The 17,613-nt window shown below is 40.5% G+C and overlaps 1 protein-coding gene across 3 annotated transcripts in view; it reads right to left on the reverse strand.

The window, feature by feature from the left end:
- The window catches only part of LOC126335022 (mucin-12-like), a 79,288-nt gene that overhangs the window by 41,107 nt on the left and 20,568 nt on the right, over positions 1–17,613 (reverse strand). For 2 of the 3 annotated variants that reach the window (XM_049997860.1, XM_049997859.1), the window contains exon 2: positions 12,678–12,848. In XM_049997860.1, coding sequence (XP_049853817.1) covers positions 12,678–12,848 — 171 coding nt within the window. Of the gene's footprint in view, positions 1–12,677; positions 12,849–17,187; positions 17,217–17,613 lie in introns of those variants that run through there. The other variant, XM_049997861.1, reaches the window with a different exon arrangement.

The following is a 17,613-nucleotide window of genomic DNA, read 5'->3' on the forward strand; positions in this document are numbered from 1 at the left end:
ACAAATCTAATGTAAACAGTTGTGACGTCACGTTCATCGGAGACAATTTGTTGTTATGAAGCATCGCATAGTCTTCCTAAACCTTTTGACACATTTTGCTGTTGGCAAATGCTTGTATGAGCACTGTGTTTTGTCGCTGTATATGGTGCATTTCCTTTGCAATTTAAGTTTAATTTTCATTTTTTCTCTCATTCATGTTTTATTGCTGCACTATTATTCTGCAGTAGTGGGATACAGTAATATCCTTTGTTAGAGTATCGGTTCTTACCAGTCAAAATTACAAAAATTTAACTGAAAACAGAAACAATGGGAAATTCCTGGAATTCTAAAAAAAAATCCCAGGTTTTCCCTGGATTTTCCAGTTGTTCTGGGTCGTATACACACTGTTGGACTTTTACATCTTTCCACAGTCAACCACAAGAATTTTATTACAAACAATAACATAGTGTGTTGCACTTGATATTGCACAGGAGTCTATCAATCACTGGTGTTAGTCCACAAACTTGAAGAATCAATAAACACTTATTTTTAAACTAAACTAGCTGGTGTTCATCAGAACATTATTAATTTTCACCACTGACCGCAATTATTAAAGTATACTGAAGTTAGCACAATAATTTGCTGGGTGATGCAATTGGTGTGTGACCATACCCTAGATGACACAGCAGCCAACGAACATTAAAATCAGTCACGCATCTGGTAAAGCCTTGACTTGCCAAAGCTTTAATAGTAAGGACTGGACGCAAGTTTGTCACACATGTGTTATTTAGAATCAGCAAGGTCACTGTAACTGTCTTTCATGGTTTTAAATTACAAAACTATTAAAATTATGAGCTACAGGTAATATGTTTCATTGGAAAACTCCACTACTGAAAACCTCATATAACATAGTTGTTAATACATACACAAAAATAAAATAACTCTATACTTTGTCATTAGTAATGGAAGATTCTGTCACTCCTTGGCAGAATACCTTCATACTCAAGATGGTTGTTTGACAATGGCCTTGTAAGCTGGAAACCAGTTAGCATCGAAAACAAATAATGTAAAAATGTTCACAGTTCATACATTTCCAGTTATTAAGTTTAAAATATGTTTTCAAAAGCTATCTATGTTTGCTTTGGGTTCCACAGATGTGCTGAAGAAAGCCTCAAACACCAAGCTTATGTCCGATTGTTAGTGCAACTGTCAAGTACTGATTCCAGGAAATGCGATTAAGTGCAACATTTGCATTAAGTAATAGCATAAAACATAGCATCAATGTCAACTTAAATTCTGCAAGACAACTTTGACATATATAGATGAAACAAATCATAAGGCTCTACTAATTTCCAGTGCCATAGCAGAAACGTGGTACAAATGCCAAATATACAAAGCAATTCAAACATGGGGAAAAATCAGGCAACCATCAGTGCCTGCATCACAAGGCTGCACTATGAAAATAACTCAGGATAAGCAGATGTTTCTAATGATGGATCGTCATTTTGTGCAGCACTATTTAATTCTTAACATCGCTGTTGTGCATTATTTTCTTTGGATTTCAAAACTTCAGTGTAATTGGCATGATTAAATAGTAAATAGAAAATCATTAACTAAATTTCACAATAACTCTTAAGTTGTTTAGGTATATTCATTTTGTTATATGAATCCATGGTGCCTTTTTTTTCCAGACATTTCTGAGAGAATGGACACTATGCAGAATTTGCAGCTGTCATACATACTATTGAACGCATTATCGTGGCCAAGATAGACACGAAGCCCATGCCTCCTACAGTAGTACAAAAGATGAGGGCTAGTAGAAACCCTTGGGTAACAGAAGAGATACTGAATTTAATTGATGACAAAGGACAAAATACAAAAATGCAGTAAGTGAAGCAGGCAAAACGCAATACAAACATCTCAAAAATGAGATTGACAGGAAGTGCAAAATGGCTAAGCAGGGATGGCTAGAGGACAAATGTAAGGATGTAGAGGCTTATCTACTAGGGCTCAGATAGATACTACCTACATGAAAATTAAAGAGACCTTTGGAGAAAAGAGAACCATTTGCATGACTATCAAGAGCTCAGATGGAAAGCCAGTTCTAAGCAAACAAGGGAAAGCAGAAAGGTGGAAAGAGTGTATAGAGGGTCTATAAAGGGGCGGTGTTCTTGAGGACAATATTATGGAAATGGAAGAGGAGGTATATGAAGATGAAGTGGGAGATATGATACTGCGTGAAGAGTTTGACAGAGAACTGAAAGACCTAAGTTGAAACAAGGCCCCAGGAGTAGACAACATTCCATTAGAACTACTGACAGCCTTGGGAGAACCAGTCCTGACAAAACTCTACCATCTGGTGAGCAAGATGTATGAGACAGGCGAAATACCCTCAGACTTCAAGAAGAATATAATAATTCCAATCCCAAAGAAAGCAGGTACTGACAGATGTGAAGATTACCGAACTGTCAGTTTAATAAGTCACAGGGACAAAATACTAACGAGAATTCTTTACAGACGAATGGAAAAACTAGTAGAAACCGACCTCGGGGAAGATCAGTTTGGATTCCGTAGAAATGCTGGAACACGTTAGACAATACTGATCCTACGACTTATCTTAGAAGAAAGATTAAGGAAAGGCAAACCTACGTTTCTAGCATTTGTAGACTTAGAGAAAGCTTTTGACAATGTTGACTGGAATACTCTCTTTCAAATTCTGAAGGTGGCAGGGATCAAATACAGGGAGCAAAAGGCTATTTACAATTTGTACAGATACCAGATGGCAGATATAAGAGTCAAGGGGCATGGAAGGGAAGCAGTGGTTGGGAAGGGAGTGAGACAGGATTGTAGCCTATCTCTGATGTTATTCAATCTGTATATTGAGCAAGCTGTAAAGGAAACAAAAGAAAAATTTGGAGTAGGAATTAAAATCCATGGAGAAGAAATAAAAACTTGAAGGTTTGCTGATGACATTGCGATTCTGTCAGAGACAGCAAAAGACTTGGAAGAACAGTTGAACAGAATGGACAGTGTGGCTATAAGATGAACATCAACAAAATCAAAACGAGGATAATGGAATGTAGTCAAATTAAATCAGGTGATGCTGAGGGAATTAGATTAGGAAATGAAACACTTAAGGTAGTAGATGACTTTTGCTTTTTGGGAGCAAAATAACTGATGATGGTCGAAGTAGAGAAGATATAAAATATAGACTGGCAATGGAAAGGAAAGTGTTTCTGAAGAAGAGAAAGTTGTTAACATCAAGTGTAGATTTAAGCGTCACTAAGTATTTTCTGTAAGTTTTTGTATCGAGGGTAGCCCTGTATGGATGACAAAAATGGACAATAAATAGTGTAGACAAGAAGAGAATAGAAGCTTTCGAAATGTGGTGCTACAGAAAAATGCTGAAGGTTAGATGGGTAGATCACATAACTAATGAGGAGATATTAAACAGAATTGGAGAGAAGGGGAGTTTGTGGCACAACTTGACTAGAAGAAGGGATCGGTTAGTAGGACATGTTCTGAGGCATCGAGGGATCACCAATTTGGTATTGGAGGGCAGCGGGGAGGGTAAAAATCGTAGAGGGAGACCAAGAGATGAATACACTAAGCAGATCCATAAGGATGTAGGCTGCAGGAGGTACTGGGAGATGAAGAAGCTTGCACAGGATAGAGTAGCATGGAGAGCTGCATCAAAGCAGTCTCAGGACTGAAGACCACAACAACAACATACACATTACGTAAATTGAAGGTGGGGAGGGGGGGGGGGGGGGGGAGGGGAGGGGGAGGGAGGGAGGGAGGGAGGGGGAGGAGGAGGAGGAGGAGAAGAAGAAGAAGGAGGAGGGAAGGCACTACTGATGTTTGCTTCATCGGGACTTCATGCGGAATTAGTGGCAATGAGTAAAAATGTGTGCCAGATGAAGATTCATACACAGGATCTCGTGCTTCCTACGAGGTTGTGTTAACCGATGTTCCACCGAACACAGTGTTTATAGCAGTTGGATGGATTATCTTGGCACACTTCCCAGTCGACCCACATTCCCACCTAGCATCACCTATTCACAGTCCCCATCCATATGTCCTGTGCCCACCACTTTGAGATTCCCACAGGATGTAGAACATAGTTGTGCATCCACACTGAAGGTGGTGGATTAATTGTCCATTGAGGTGAATCAATTATAGGAATGAATGGTGCCTGTTCCTTGAAATGTGTGTGTGTGTGTGTGTGTGTGTGTGTGTGTTTGAGGTTTACGGGCGCTAAACAGCGTGGTCATCAGCGCCCAAACGCATAGAAACAGGAACACAAGTGGTGAAGGGACGAAGACGGACGCCGAACAAGGAGAACGGCTAAAAGACACAGGCCTGACGCAGTTCCAAATGCGCACATACAGAGGCAAAACAAGAGGAGAAGAAACACACTAAAAAAGGAAAAGAAACACAAGGAAAAGAGAACAGATACCGAAGGGAAACAAGGAGGTAATCGTGACTGTCAGACCTCTTACCTAAAACCTGGGTGAGCCAGTCACCCAGCAGCACATTAAAACCTCCTCCCTAAAATCCGAGGCAACAGATTGGACAGGACACAAAACCGTAAGACCTTAACCACAGTCGCTGCGTCGTCTTGCAAAATAGAGGGCAAATCCGGTGGCAAAGAAACCACCGCCCTCTGGTCAGAGAATAAAAGACAGTCAAGTAAAATGTGGCGGACAGTAATCTGGACGCCACAAGCACTGCAGATTGGGGGGTCCTCCCGCCGGAGTAAAAAACCATGCGTTAAGGGACTGTGCCCGATGCGGAGGCGAGTGAGGAGAACCTCATCCCGCCTGTATGACTGGTAGGACGTACACCATGGTCGCGTAGTGGCCTTTACCAGACGCAGCTTATTGTCAGAAACTGCCAGCCACTCCTCTTCCCATTGATGCATAACACGAAAACGCAAAAGGGAGGTTACAGCATGGAGGGGGACGGCACATTCAACAACGTGAGGGAGGGAACATGCATCTTTGGCAGCCACATCCGCCAGTTCGTTTCCCCTAATACCCACGTGCCCTGGCACCCAGCAGAAAGAAACCTCCTTCCCCTGCCGTTGCAGGTGGAGTAGGGCATCATGGATGTTCTGGACGACCGTATCCGCTGGGTACAAGTGTTGCATGGTCTGAAGGGCACTCAGGGAGTCAGAAAAGATGAGGAACTGAAGACTGGTAACACATCTCATCTACTCCAATGCCCGCAAGATTGCAAACAATTCGGCATCGAGGATGGTAAACGCCGCAGGAAGCCGTAACTTGACGACTCGATCAGGGAAAACAACAGCACAACCAACAGAGTCCCCCTGTTTAGAGCCATCTGTGAATACAGGTACATGGTTCGGATGCTGGTTTAAAATATCGTAAAATAAGGAGGTAAACACAAACGCCGGAGTGCAGTTCCTCCGGTACTCCGACAAGTCTAGAAGGATGCTGGGCCTCTGGAGCAACCAGGGAGGCAGGCGAGTAAAACCTTGTCGTTGGGGGGCCACACGCTCCACACCAAGGGACTCAAGCAAATGCTTGGCACGAATCCCAAATGGTTTTGTTGCCCTGGGACGACTGGAAAAGAGACGTTCCATAGGCGGTCGGAGAAATACCCGAAAGAACAGACACTGTGCAGAATTTGCAACTGTGATACATATTATGTAAACTGAAGTTGGATGTAGGAGAAAGGAAAGGAACTATTGGTGTCAACTGCATCGGGACTCGCCTTCAAGATCCCAAGAATAAGACGGCACTGGCTGTCAATCCACTGTACCGTACTTTGCACTTGTGCATTACACGGCTGCAGTGGAGTGGAGTGAGTGACAAAAACTGGTGAGTGTGGAAGTTTAAAAGCTGTACTTTCAGAAATTCATACTTGCGAACTATCAGAAGTATGGCCCAAATTTTCACAGGGGATCAATTGCTGGGGCTGATATCTTCGAAGTGTTCCTTTTCTCTAAAATATGAGGTTAAGCTTGTGATATTCCCTTGCATTAACTCTGCTAACTCTTACACAAAAAATGTTCTTCTCAAAAAACGGATTCATCTGAAACACTGCTTAGTTCTCAGTCTTATTGACATGCCTGTTGATGACTCAACATCTCAACTATTCGGTGAGTGTTTTTCTTTTCTTTCTTAAATTAGTTACATTTCATTTGGGCTTTCCATTAAATTAATGTGCATTTTTGCCTTTTAATAACATAAAGATTGTCTCTCAGTTCACTTCAAAGATGGCTGAAAGATGTGCAGCTGAAATGCCAGCAAAAGGGTTGGGAGTTTAAATGACTACATGCCTCAAATTTAACTGTTTAAAATAACAATGATTATTTACCAACTAACCAACTCTGCTGTGTGCCACAATGCCTATTTTAAGGTGCTCATGGTCAGAAAGATGGGCACTATTTCATCAATTTAATCTACTACATTAAACTACACCTGTGGCTTCAGCCTGAGGACAACAAACTATAGTATGAAGCAACACTTCTTGTCACATATCTTACAGGCACTGCTGATGTTCCACTTTTTGCAGTGTTTATAGGTATGACTGCTTGGTGACTTCTAAATAAATATTTCACTGAATAGCAGTCATTACAAAAGATAAAAGGGGCTCTTTGTGGGATGGAAAAAGAGTTGTCAACTATTCTGAAATGGGATTTGTTACAAATCCTCTTGATACAAGAAATTCAGTTAAAGATTTAAATGATTTTTCTAGCACTCTGTCAAAACATCAAGGAGTGAAACAGAGCTGCAACTACAGGTAATTTTATTACACTGATATTTATGTAAATTAATCTGTCAGAAAAAATACGTTACAAAGATAGCTCCCAGTATGCAGAAAATTTTAATACTGTACTGCAAGAGTGAGAAATTGTGATTTTTCACAGATATAATAATTTTATGTTTAACATAATGATTTTTTTCAAATTACGTTCCAAAAAATGATATTTTTGTTAATGAAAAACATTGAATGGCAATACATACAGGCATAGACAGATAGCTTTGAAAGCTCAAAATAATGAGTTATAAAATATTGAAGATCACTTATAATAAAATCCAGAGTATTCTCGTGCACTGGACTTTGACTAAAATAACCTGAAACTTGAAGTCTTACTTTTTGTGTAGCTATGAAGTCTAACCATGTGTTTCACAACATTTGCCTGTTAACACAAATCTCTGAGGTGCTGGCTGAAGCACAGTGGATGTATTTATCTCATACCACTGTCTAGCACTTTTCACTGAAAGCTTTGCCTAAACAATAATACAGGACAGAGGCTGAAAGTGCATGTTTTACTGATTGAGTATGCAAAGTTGCACGCAGTGGAAGACGATTTCTAGTGGCAACCAACTCAAACAAAACATAACAAGCATGCTACAAATGCATGACCAGATGCTCTTAAGTGGTAGAACACTTCATCAGTGCTGGAACAGATATAAGCAGAGTTTTTTTTTTTTTTTTTTTTTTTTTTTTTTTACAAAAATCTGTTCTTATGTAGCCCAAGTACACTTGGGATTTTAAGTTTCCCCCAAAATAAAAAATGAGATAACTTGGGGTTTTATTTTACGGAGTTACAAATAAAGATTGTTTGTGGTGTATCTGTGCCTTTATTTTTCTGTTTATTACAGTATATCACCGCCAAGTCTCTGATTTTGTTATAATTGCAATACTTTATGATTCATTTGTCCAGGCTCCAATAGCTAATATTGCTTTTGTGTTGTTGTTTTGACCTAAATTGCCAAATTTGGCATCCACAACATCCAAGAGAGACATCCTTGGGCAAACTTGTGAACACTGTAATACATTTGTGATGAAAACCACAGTGCAGTGTTGAACTCGTAACGGATACCATGCTGAAGCCCCAAGGAAACTGGTATAGGCATGCGTATTCAAACACAGAGGTGTGTAAACAGACAGAATAGAGCACTGCAATTCGCACTGTATTTATAAGACAAGTCTGGCGCAGTTGTTAGATTGGTTACTGCGACTACAATGGCAGGTTATCAAGATTTAAGTGAGTTTGAACATGGCGTCATAGTCAGCGCACAAGCAATAGGACATTGCATTTCCAGGGTAGTGATGAAGTGGGGATTTTCCTATAGGATCATTTCACGAGTTTACCACGAATATCAGGAATCTGGTAAAACTGGCATTGCTGCGGCTGGCAACCGATCCTGCAAGAACGGCACCAACGATGACTGAAGAGAATCATTCAACGGGAAAGAAGTACAGGTATGGAGACAAATTCATGATTCCATGGACCCTGCATGTCAGCAGGGGACTATTCAAGCTGGTGGAGGCTCTGTAATGGTGTGCAGTTGGAATGATATGGGACGCCTGATACTTCTAAGTACATCTGACAGATGACACATGCGTAAGCACCCTGTCTGATCACCTCCATCCGTTTATGTCCAGTGTGCATTCTGATGAACTTGGGCAATTCCAGCAGCACAATGTGGTTCCCCACACATCCAAAATTGCTACAGAGTGGCTCCAGGAACACTCTTCTGAGTTTAAACGCTTCTGCTGTCCACCAAACTCACCAGACATGAGCATTATTGAGCATATCGTGGATGGCTTGCAATGTGCTGTTCACAAGAGATCTCCCACATACTCTTATGAATTTATGGACAGCCCTGGAGGATTCACGGTGTCAAGTTCCTTTTGCACTACTTCAATGCCGCTGCAGACAGTTTGTCCCTCTCATCCTGGGGTCTGAGAGACCTACCCCCCCCCCCCCCAACCTTCCCCAGCCTATCCCCCTCTCCTCTACGATAAAAGAACTAACAAGCAGCACTAATACACACAAAATTTTGCAACACCTTGGTTCTGAGCATTCCAGAACCTGTACAGAAAATTAGAATAGAGATCAACATAAACATTATTTCTGCCATTTTTATTGCTCATGAAAACCACACATTGCATGTTGTACCACCATACAGTGAGACCTTCAGAGGTGGTTGTGGTCCAGACTGTTGTACACACCAGTATCTCTGCTACACAGTAGCACGTCCTCTTGCATCGATGCACAATTGTATTTGTTTTGGCACACTTTCCACAAGTTCATCAAGGCACTGTCAGTCCAGATTGTCCTACTCCTCAACAGCGATTCAGCGTAGATCCCTCAGAGTGGTTGATGGGTCACGTTGCCATAAATAGCCCTTTTCAATCTATCCCAGGCATTTTCGATAGGGTTCATGTCTGGAGAACGTGCTGGACACTCTAGTCGAGCGAGGTCATTATCCTGAAGGAAGTCATTCACAGAATGTGCATATGTGCATGATGGGGCACGAACTGTTAGCGATGAAGACAAATGCCTTATCAATATGCTGCAGATATGGTTGCACTATCAGTCGGAGGATGGCATTCACGAATCATACAGCTGTTACGGTGCCTTCCATGACCACCAGCGGTGTACGTCGGCCCCACATAATGCCACCCCAAAACATCAGGGAACTTCCAACTTGCTACAGTCACTGAACAGTGTGTATAAGGCATTCAGCGTGACCGGATTGCCTGCAAACACATCTCCGACGATTGTCCAGTTGAAGGCATATGCGACACTCATCGGTGAAGAGAATGTGTTGCCTATCCCCGAGTGGTCCATTCAGAATGTTATTGCGTCCATCTGTACCGCGCTGCATGGTGTCGTGGTTGCAAAGATGGACCTTGCCATTGATGTTGGGAGTGAAGTTGCGCATCATGAAGCCTATTGTGCACAATTTGATTCTTAACACGACTTCCTGTGACTGCACGAAAACCATTATTCAACATGGTGGCATTACAGTAAAGATTCCTCCGTGCTATTCCGTGGGTAACGGTCATCCACCTTGCCCTTGGGCGGCCTGAGCAAGGCATGTCATCGACAGTTCCTGTCTCTCTGTATCTCCTCCATGTGCAAACAACTTCACTTTGGTTCACTTCGAGACGCGTGGACACTTTGTGATGAAGCAAGCTGGGATAATTTTTACCTCCCCCTTGTTTTGCCATCTGCCTCCTTAAAATTCATTTTTTCACTTTTAACTAATTACCATTAACATATGTGAACAGAATCTGCATTATTGTTGGTCCCCAGTTTTAAATAATATAACACCAGATCTAACTTTATGCTTAGTTTATTTATGTAATTGGTTCTATAATTTATTTCGACTATGCCTAGTTAGTATATTTTGCTATAGGGTGAAATCAGTAATAGTTTCGTAACTTAAATTCTACTGTTGATGTATAAACAAATGTAAGTTCTGTACTAATTATAAACATTTGGAAGACGCAATACTAGTAATCTTAAAGTACCTATTTGGCTATATTTGAAAATGTGTTAGCAAAGTCAGCCCTTAATTAATTCCACAGTAATTAACAGTTTTGTCAAAAGTATTGTTTGCCTAACTATATTTGTTAATTTCGTGATTTAAGCAAAGAATTTGGCCTAACTCTTATAGCAGAAGACATTGTTACAAAGATAGAATTTTTCAAAGTATTCAGTTAATTTAATGAGTTATGTTTAAATTGTAATTTCTGTAAATAAACATTGAACAATGTCTAGTTTGAGCACCTATTATTGTGATGATACATAAGGGCCTGAATTTTGGTCACGAGTCAGTCTGTCTACGGCCAAGTTTCAGACGAGGAACACGTGTTGGTTAGAATGACGACAATGCATCAACTTAACAGTGAAATAAGTGTTACACCAATAGGTTGTGTGTCAAAGCAATGACAGTGACTGTTCAATTTATTTGAAAGACTTTGAACTGTGTGGTTAGTCTTTTACTGCTCATAGATGTTCAACAGGAAACTATTGTAGCAGTAAGTGGATGTTCGCCTGCTAACTATTAATGAAGCTTATGGGAAGTTAGAACAATAGTGCACTGGCCATATACATTTATAGATGTGTCTTATTGGGGAGTTGTGAAAAGTGAAAGTAAAAGACTGTGAAACGCAACTGTGTGTCTGTTGGCTACATCATTTACAGTAGTTGCACATCCAATCCCTATTTTTTCAGCCAGTACCGCGACACCGAATACAACACATGAAATAAACAAAGTAGGCGAACTGCTACAACTTTCCTTGTTGAAAGCCCTTCCTGGCACAAAGTAATAATATGGGCGCGATCGAACCACAGTATTGACTGTCTAGGCACTGTTGGACTACAAACAATATGAGCCGTGTACCTCCTTCCTAGTGGAATGACTGGAACTGATCGGCTGTCGGACCCCTTCTGTCTAATAGGTGCTGCTCATGCATGGTTGTTTACATCTTTGGGCAGGGTTAGTGACATATCTGAACAGTCAAAGGGACTGTATCTGTGACACAATACAATACAATACAAAAATTGACAGTATCTGTAATTAGCACTCTTTCATTAACACATATTAAGCCTTCGTACAGTACAGAAACAGCACATTAAGCAGTCATAAAAGACCTTGACAATTTACTCTGTGATATGAAGTTAGCAAAAAGAGTAAGTTACTTTTGTCTAGAATGTTGACTCTATAAATATATGCATTTACCATAATTGTAGGAAGTATTGCATTACACTGCAATCATTTGGCCAACAAACAACTTGAAATTTGCATCTGAAATGGGAATGACATAACATATTGAAGAGTTTCAAGTAATTAATTGTAGTGCATACCATCTTTGGAACAAGCAACAGACTAATTTAAAATTATAAGTTGCACACATTGCTGGGAGTGATCTGATATTTCACTAATAAGAATGTTTGGCAGCCAAGATACCATGTTGTAATATTTTTATTTTTATTTAATTTCCTCAATTACCTGTTTTGTCAGAGGGTAGCTGTCATCTTTGGATGTTCTGGAAATAATACTACTGTGCATAACCAGTGTACACTCCACTAATAAAACAAAATGTGCCACATTGGCCTCTCAGGTACATAAAACAGAGTAAATAAAAAGTCCATAGCACTAACAGTGTGCCCTGGAATGGAGCCAAGTTCATCAACGGAGCAGTTATAGTGATGGCACATCAGGAAATACTCCACTTCAGTGCACACTGCTGGTGCTATAGATTTTTATTTACTCAGGTGCATATATTTGACAAGCCAATGTGACGACTTTGCTTTATTAGGGGTGTGTGCATTACTTATTTTTTGTGCCATTTATGTGCAGTAGTATTATTCTAGAAAATTCGAAGACGACAACTAGATTCTGCTGAAACCAGTCAGTGAGGGAAAAAAATAAAGATATTACAACACGTGATCTTGGCTGCAAAATATACTATTTAATTTTATATCTGTCAGAAAATTATTACATAGTAATTGTCACCAAGGCTAATCCTTCACACTATTGTACCCAATTTCTAGGTCAAAAAATGCAAATATCTGAAAATATCTACATGTAAAATGACTCTGTGTTAAATGAAGTGTAGATATCCCAGTTAGCTCTTAATTTTTTTCAATAATTTGAAATATGTCACAGCCATCCACCTCCTGCTAAATATCCTTAGAGTTTCCATCTGAACGTTACAGTAGCCGAATACAAAAGCTTGTAAAAAGGGCATATTTTAAATCTCATGTTCTGTTCTTGAAACAACTACGTTTACTGAATTTCTGGTTTACTTTCTTCCCCTTCATTTCTGTCATTTCACCTTTTCTCAAGTATAGTTCTTTCCCTTTTGGTGGCTTGGCTAACTTTCAAGCTTTAATCAAAATAATAAACAGCAATGTTTACCTTATTGCCAAGTTCATTAACATGATCACTATCTTGTACAGATTCAGCTCTCAGAAGTCTCTGGATTGTCGATTGAGCATAAATGCAGGTGGTATAAAATTCATATGTACTTTCCAATTTATTAAGACAGCTCAAGCATATCTGCCTTGGCATTTCATCTTGCTCCTCTACCTACAAAAAAAAGAAAAATGTGACATATTTATGTAAAACATTACTTACAGCTACATTAGTGTAACATGCCCAAACATTTCACGTCTGCACAAGCACAATGCAAAAAAGAAGAAGAAAGCTGTGATGAGGACTGTGATAGTGCAAGTTGGGGGGAAGTAGTAGGAAAAGAAAGGAGGAGACAATTGGAGAAGTGGATGAAATGAATAAATAAGTAAAGCAGTCTCATCTATATCACATACGAATAGTGCATAGTGGAGGGAAAATATTTCTCTTTGCTGACAATGCAAATATTCTAATAAATTCTGTCTAAAATGTGAATATTTTACTGAAAATTTACTACTGGTTCTCTGCAAATGGGCTATCACTCAATTCAGATAAACAAAATTCTTGCAGTTATGTCATGTACTGCACAGGCCTGACTACATCATTAGAAACACTGAATGACAGTAAATCAATAAATGAAACAAAATATTCTACATTTTTAAGTGCTGGTATTGATAAGAACAATAACCAGATGTCACATGTTATCTTCTTAAGCGTCTAAGTTTGGCAACATTCGCATTACAGATAATATTAGGATTTCATGATGAATAAGTCAAAAAGTTGACTTACTTTTCCTATTTTCATTCAGTAAAGTCTCATGGCAACAAATTCTTGGGCACTGCCTAATAAGTTTTATTGTTAACAATCACAGCTGGAAAACAATATTAACATTTGTGAATATAATACTAGAAGGAGAAAGCATTCAACTCTATCCATCACTCAGCCTGAGTGTGGCAGGGAGAGGAGAGGTATTCAGCCACAAAAAATCTTTAATTGCCTACCCATTGATGTAAAGAATTTAACAGTAAATGAAACTAACTTCATTTAAAAACCAGATAGTAACTGCTTGGCAAGTCATTCTACTTCTTAGTTGAATTTTAGCATGTGTAGTAGTACGATGTATGTATCTGTGTGGTTTGTGTTTAAGAGGAAGAGAAAAACATCGAAAATGGTTAATTAAAGATCATTGTATGCATAAAAAGAATTCTTAAGAAATCATGTAAATAAAAAAGGATGAGTCTTTATGCATTCAGTGCAAAAAAGTATTGTGGTTCAACCTGGAAACGTTACTGCTGCAAAAGAGGAATAAATAAATAACTTTAAAGGACTGCTCCAAAACCAGGTACTGAAAATTTCACTTGACCTTTATAGTTCAAACAAAACTCATATACCACAAAACTACATAACTTGACAAATCTGGAATCTGACAGTGTCATAGGTGTCACGTGGAAAGTGGGCGGCTGCCATGCTCACTTTCTCACTTACTGTATTGTTTCTTTTCATACAAAATAAGACCTGGGACATTGCAAAAGTCAAATGTTGCTAAAGGCACTCATGACCCAACCTACAACTCTAATCTAACACTTCACATGGCCTGTATAGCTGAAACGGAGTTCACAGTACCACAAAACCAAAACTCACCAACATATGTAGTATCGAAAACCAAACCTTACTAACATAGTTAAAACAAATTTCGTTATATTAACCATGAAAATCACATTTATAACAAAATGAAATCCGTACAAAAACATAATCATCAGAAAAAGTAGAACAATTATAGCCACGGCCAGCTACAGATAGAACATAGTATCTCGTCCCGCCGACAATGCTACATACAAGGCACACAGAATGCCACATACACGGATCCCCGTTCACAGATATGAGAATGGTGGCCAATCTCATACCTTCTCCACAAATGTAGCATTTTACGTACTCGGCAATAAAGCCAAAGAACTGTAGAAACTTAATTGCGGCCAAAATGTCACCCCCACTGTAACACACAGAGACCTACTAGTCAACTTACACACATCGGACTCATACGAGTAAAGTTGGTGGTGACTTTAATTTACCCTCAATTTGTTGGCGAAAATACGTGTTTAAAACCGGAGGTAAGCACAAAACATCATCCAAAATTGTGCTAAAAGGATTCTCTAAAAATTATTTCAAGCAGTTAGTTCACGAGGCCAAGCGTATAATAAATGGTTGTGAAAACACACTTGACCTTTTAGTAACAAATATTCCTTAGCTAATAACGAGCATCAAAGCGGTTACGGGATTAATGAACGCAGGGTTGTCGTATAGAGGTTGAATTTGTAACTCCCCAATCCTCCAAAAATAAATGAAAAATATACCTGTTCAAAAAAAGGTGGTAATTTCCAAGAATGTTTGCCTATCAAAGCTGCGGGCTCCGAATGACAGATACCAAATGATAATAAAATAGGGAAATCAGAGTTTGCAAGGAAAGATATGTGTGTTTGTTTCTTCCATACGCTGTCCAAGAGTGGAATAATAAAGAACTAGTGCGAAGGTGGTTCGATGAAGTCTCTGCCAGGCACTTAAGTGTGATTTGTGGAGTATCCATGCCATGTAGCTGTAGATAACTTTGCTGCCATACCCATAACTAACAAAAAAGCAAACACAAAATTAAACATCCAATCACAAACAACACACTGCACTAATAATTCCAAACCCAAAAGAAATTATTGTGCGTAACTGCTGACATTAACAAAAAGTCACAAACTGTTTGAATATTATTCTCACAAACAGCATTCAAGAAGCCCAATGAATCATTATCAGCACTCACAACTAATTTAGAAACAAACATCCCACACTTAAGTGTGCCACTCCATACTCCAACATGCCCTGTGCAAACACGACCCGTTTAAAATACGTTGTGCCCGCCACTATGAGGTCAAACAACACAATACAGTTATTGGTTGGAGCAGAGAGAGGGTACAGCAAACTGCCAGGTGGGAAGGAGAGGCCTGAGAGGATGGAAAAGGAGGGAAGAGCAAGGTGCAGTAGGGGAGGGGGCAGGATGAAAACAGTAGGGGCATCAGCAGGTGCACCAAGAGGCAGGAGACAAGTGGGGTGGCAAGATGAAGAGGGAAGCAAGGCAGGAGGGAATGCACAGACACTGAAGGGGAGCACAGGAGGGGGGAGGGGGGCATAGGAGGGGAAAGCCGCTCAGGAGAAGGGAGGGGGAGGACAGGGAGCCTTGAGGAGGAGGCAGGAGGAAGGTGGGGTTAGAGTTGGTAGGGAGGGTAGACGTCAGGGCGAAGCTCATCATCCAGGAGGGGTAGATGCTGGAAGTTGCGTTGGGAAATGAGGCGGAGGGTGTGGTGATGGAGAAAGGGTGGGATACAATGGTAAAGGCGCGGCAATGGGCTGGGGGTGGAGAGGAAGGGAGACACCAAGGGGTGAGGGGGATTGAGGCGGCGGACAATATACAGGGTGCAGATGTGTTCAGGAAAAGGAGAAGGTGGGGAATGTGACTGAATTTAAACTGTTCTTTTATATCATGAAATACACTGAAGCGCCAAAGAAACTGGTACAGGCATATATATTCAAATACAGATATATGTAAACAGGAGGAATACGGCACTACGGTCGGCAACACCAACTTAAGAACAACATGTGGCTGGCGCAGTTGTTGAATCGCTTACTGCTGCTACATTGGCAGGGTATCAAAATTGAAATTAGTTTGAACATGGTGTTACACTCGGCGCACAAGCGATGGGACACAGCATCTCTGGGGTAGCAATGAAGTGGGGACGACCATTTAACGAGTGTACAGTGAATATCAGGAATCAGGTCAAACATCAAATCTCCGATGTCGCTGCAGCCAGGAAAAGATCCTAACAACAGGCCCAATGAAGACTGAAGGGAATCATTCAATGTAACAGAAGTGCAACCCTTCCGCAAATTGCTATAGATTTCAAAGCTGTGCTATCAACAAGTGTCACCGTGCAAACCATTCAACGAAACATCATTGATATGGGCTTTCGTAGCCGAAGGCCCACTCGTGTACCCTCGATGACTGCACGACACAAAGCTGTATGCGTCGCCTGGACCAGACAACACAGACATTGGATGGTTGATGATTGGAAACGGGTTGCCTGGTCGGATGAGTCTCGTTTCAAATTGTATCGAGCGGATGGGCGTGTACGGGTTCGGAGACAAATTCATGAATCCATGGACCCTGAATGTCAGCAGGGCACTGTTCAAGCTGGTGGAGGCTCTGTAATGATGTGGGGCGTGTGCAGTTGGAGTGATATGGGACCCTTGATATGCCTAGATATGACTCTGACAGGTGATACGTATGTAAGCATCCTGTCTGTTCACCTCCATACATTCATGTCCATTTGCATTCTGACAGACTTGGGCAATTTCAGCATGAAAATGCGACATTCCACACATCCAGAATTGCTACAGGCTCACTCCAGGAACACTCTTATGAATTTAAACACTTCTGCTGGCCACCAAACTCCCCGGACATGAACAGTATTGAGCATACCTGGGATGCCTTGCAACGTGCTGTTCAGAAGAGATCTTCACCCCCTCATACTCTTGCGGATTTATGGCCAGCCTTGCAGGATTCATGGTGTTAGTTTCCTCCAGCACTACTTCAGATGTTAGATGAGACGGTGCCACATCATGTTGCGGCACTTCTGCATGCTCATGTGGGTCCTACACAATATTAGGCAGGTGTACCAGTTTCTTTGGCTCTTCAGTGTAAGAGAGGAAATGATAGGCAACAATGGTGTAGCTAAACAATATGACAAATTCCATATCTAACCAAAAGAATGCAGCAAATTGTACTTGGTAAGTCAGCCAATGTAATCAGGTGAGATTCTTCTGACTCGGGAGAAATAACATGTGTGGTTCTCCAAGGCTCAATCTTAGGCCCGCTATTGTTCTGTCTAATACACAATATACATAA

This window comes from Schistocerca gregaria, chromosome 2 (assembly GCF_023897955.1).
Source record: "Schistocerca gregaria isolate iqSchGreg1 chromosome 2, iqSchGreg1.2, whole genome shotgun sequence".
NCBI classification, from domain to species: Eukaryota; Metazoa; Arthropoda; class Insecta; order Orthoptera; family Acrididae; genus Schistocerca; species Schistocerca gregaria.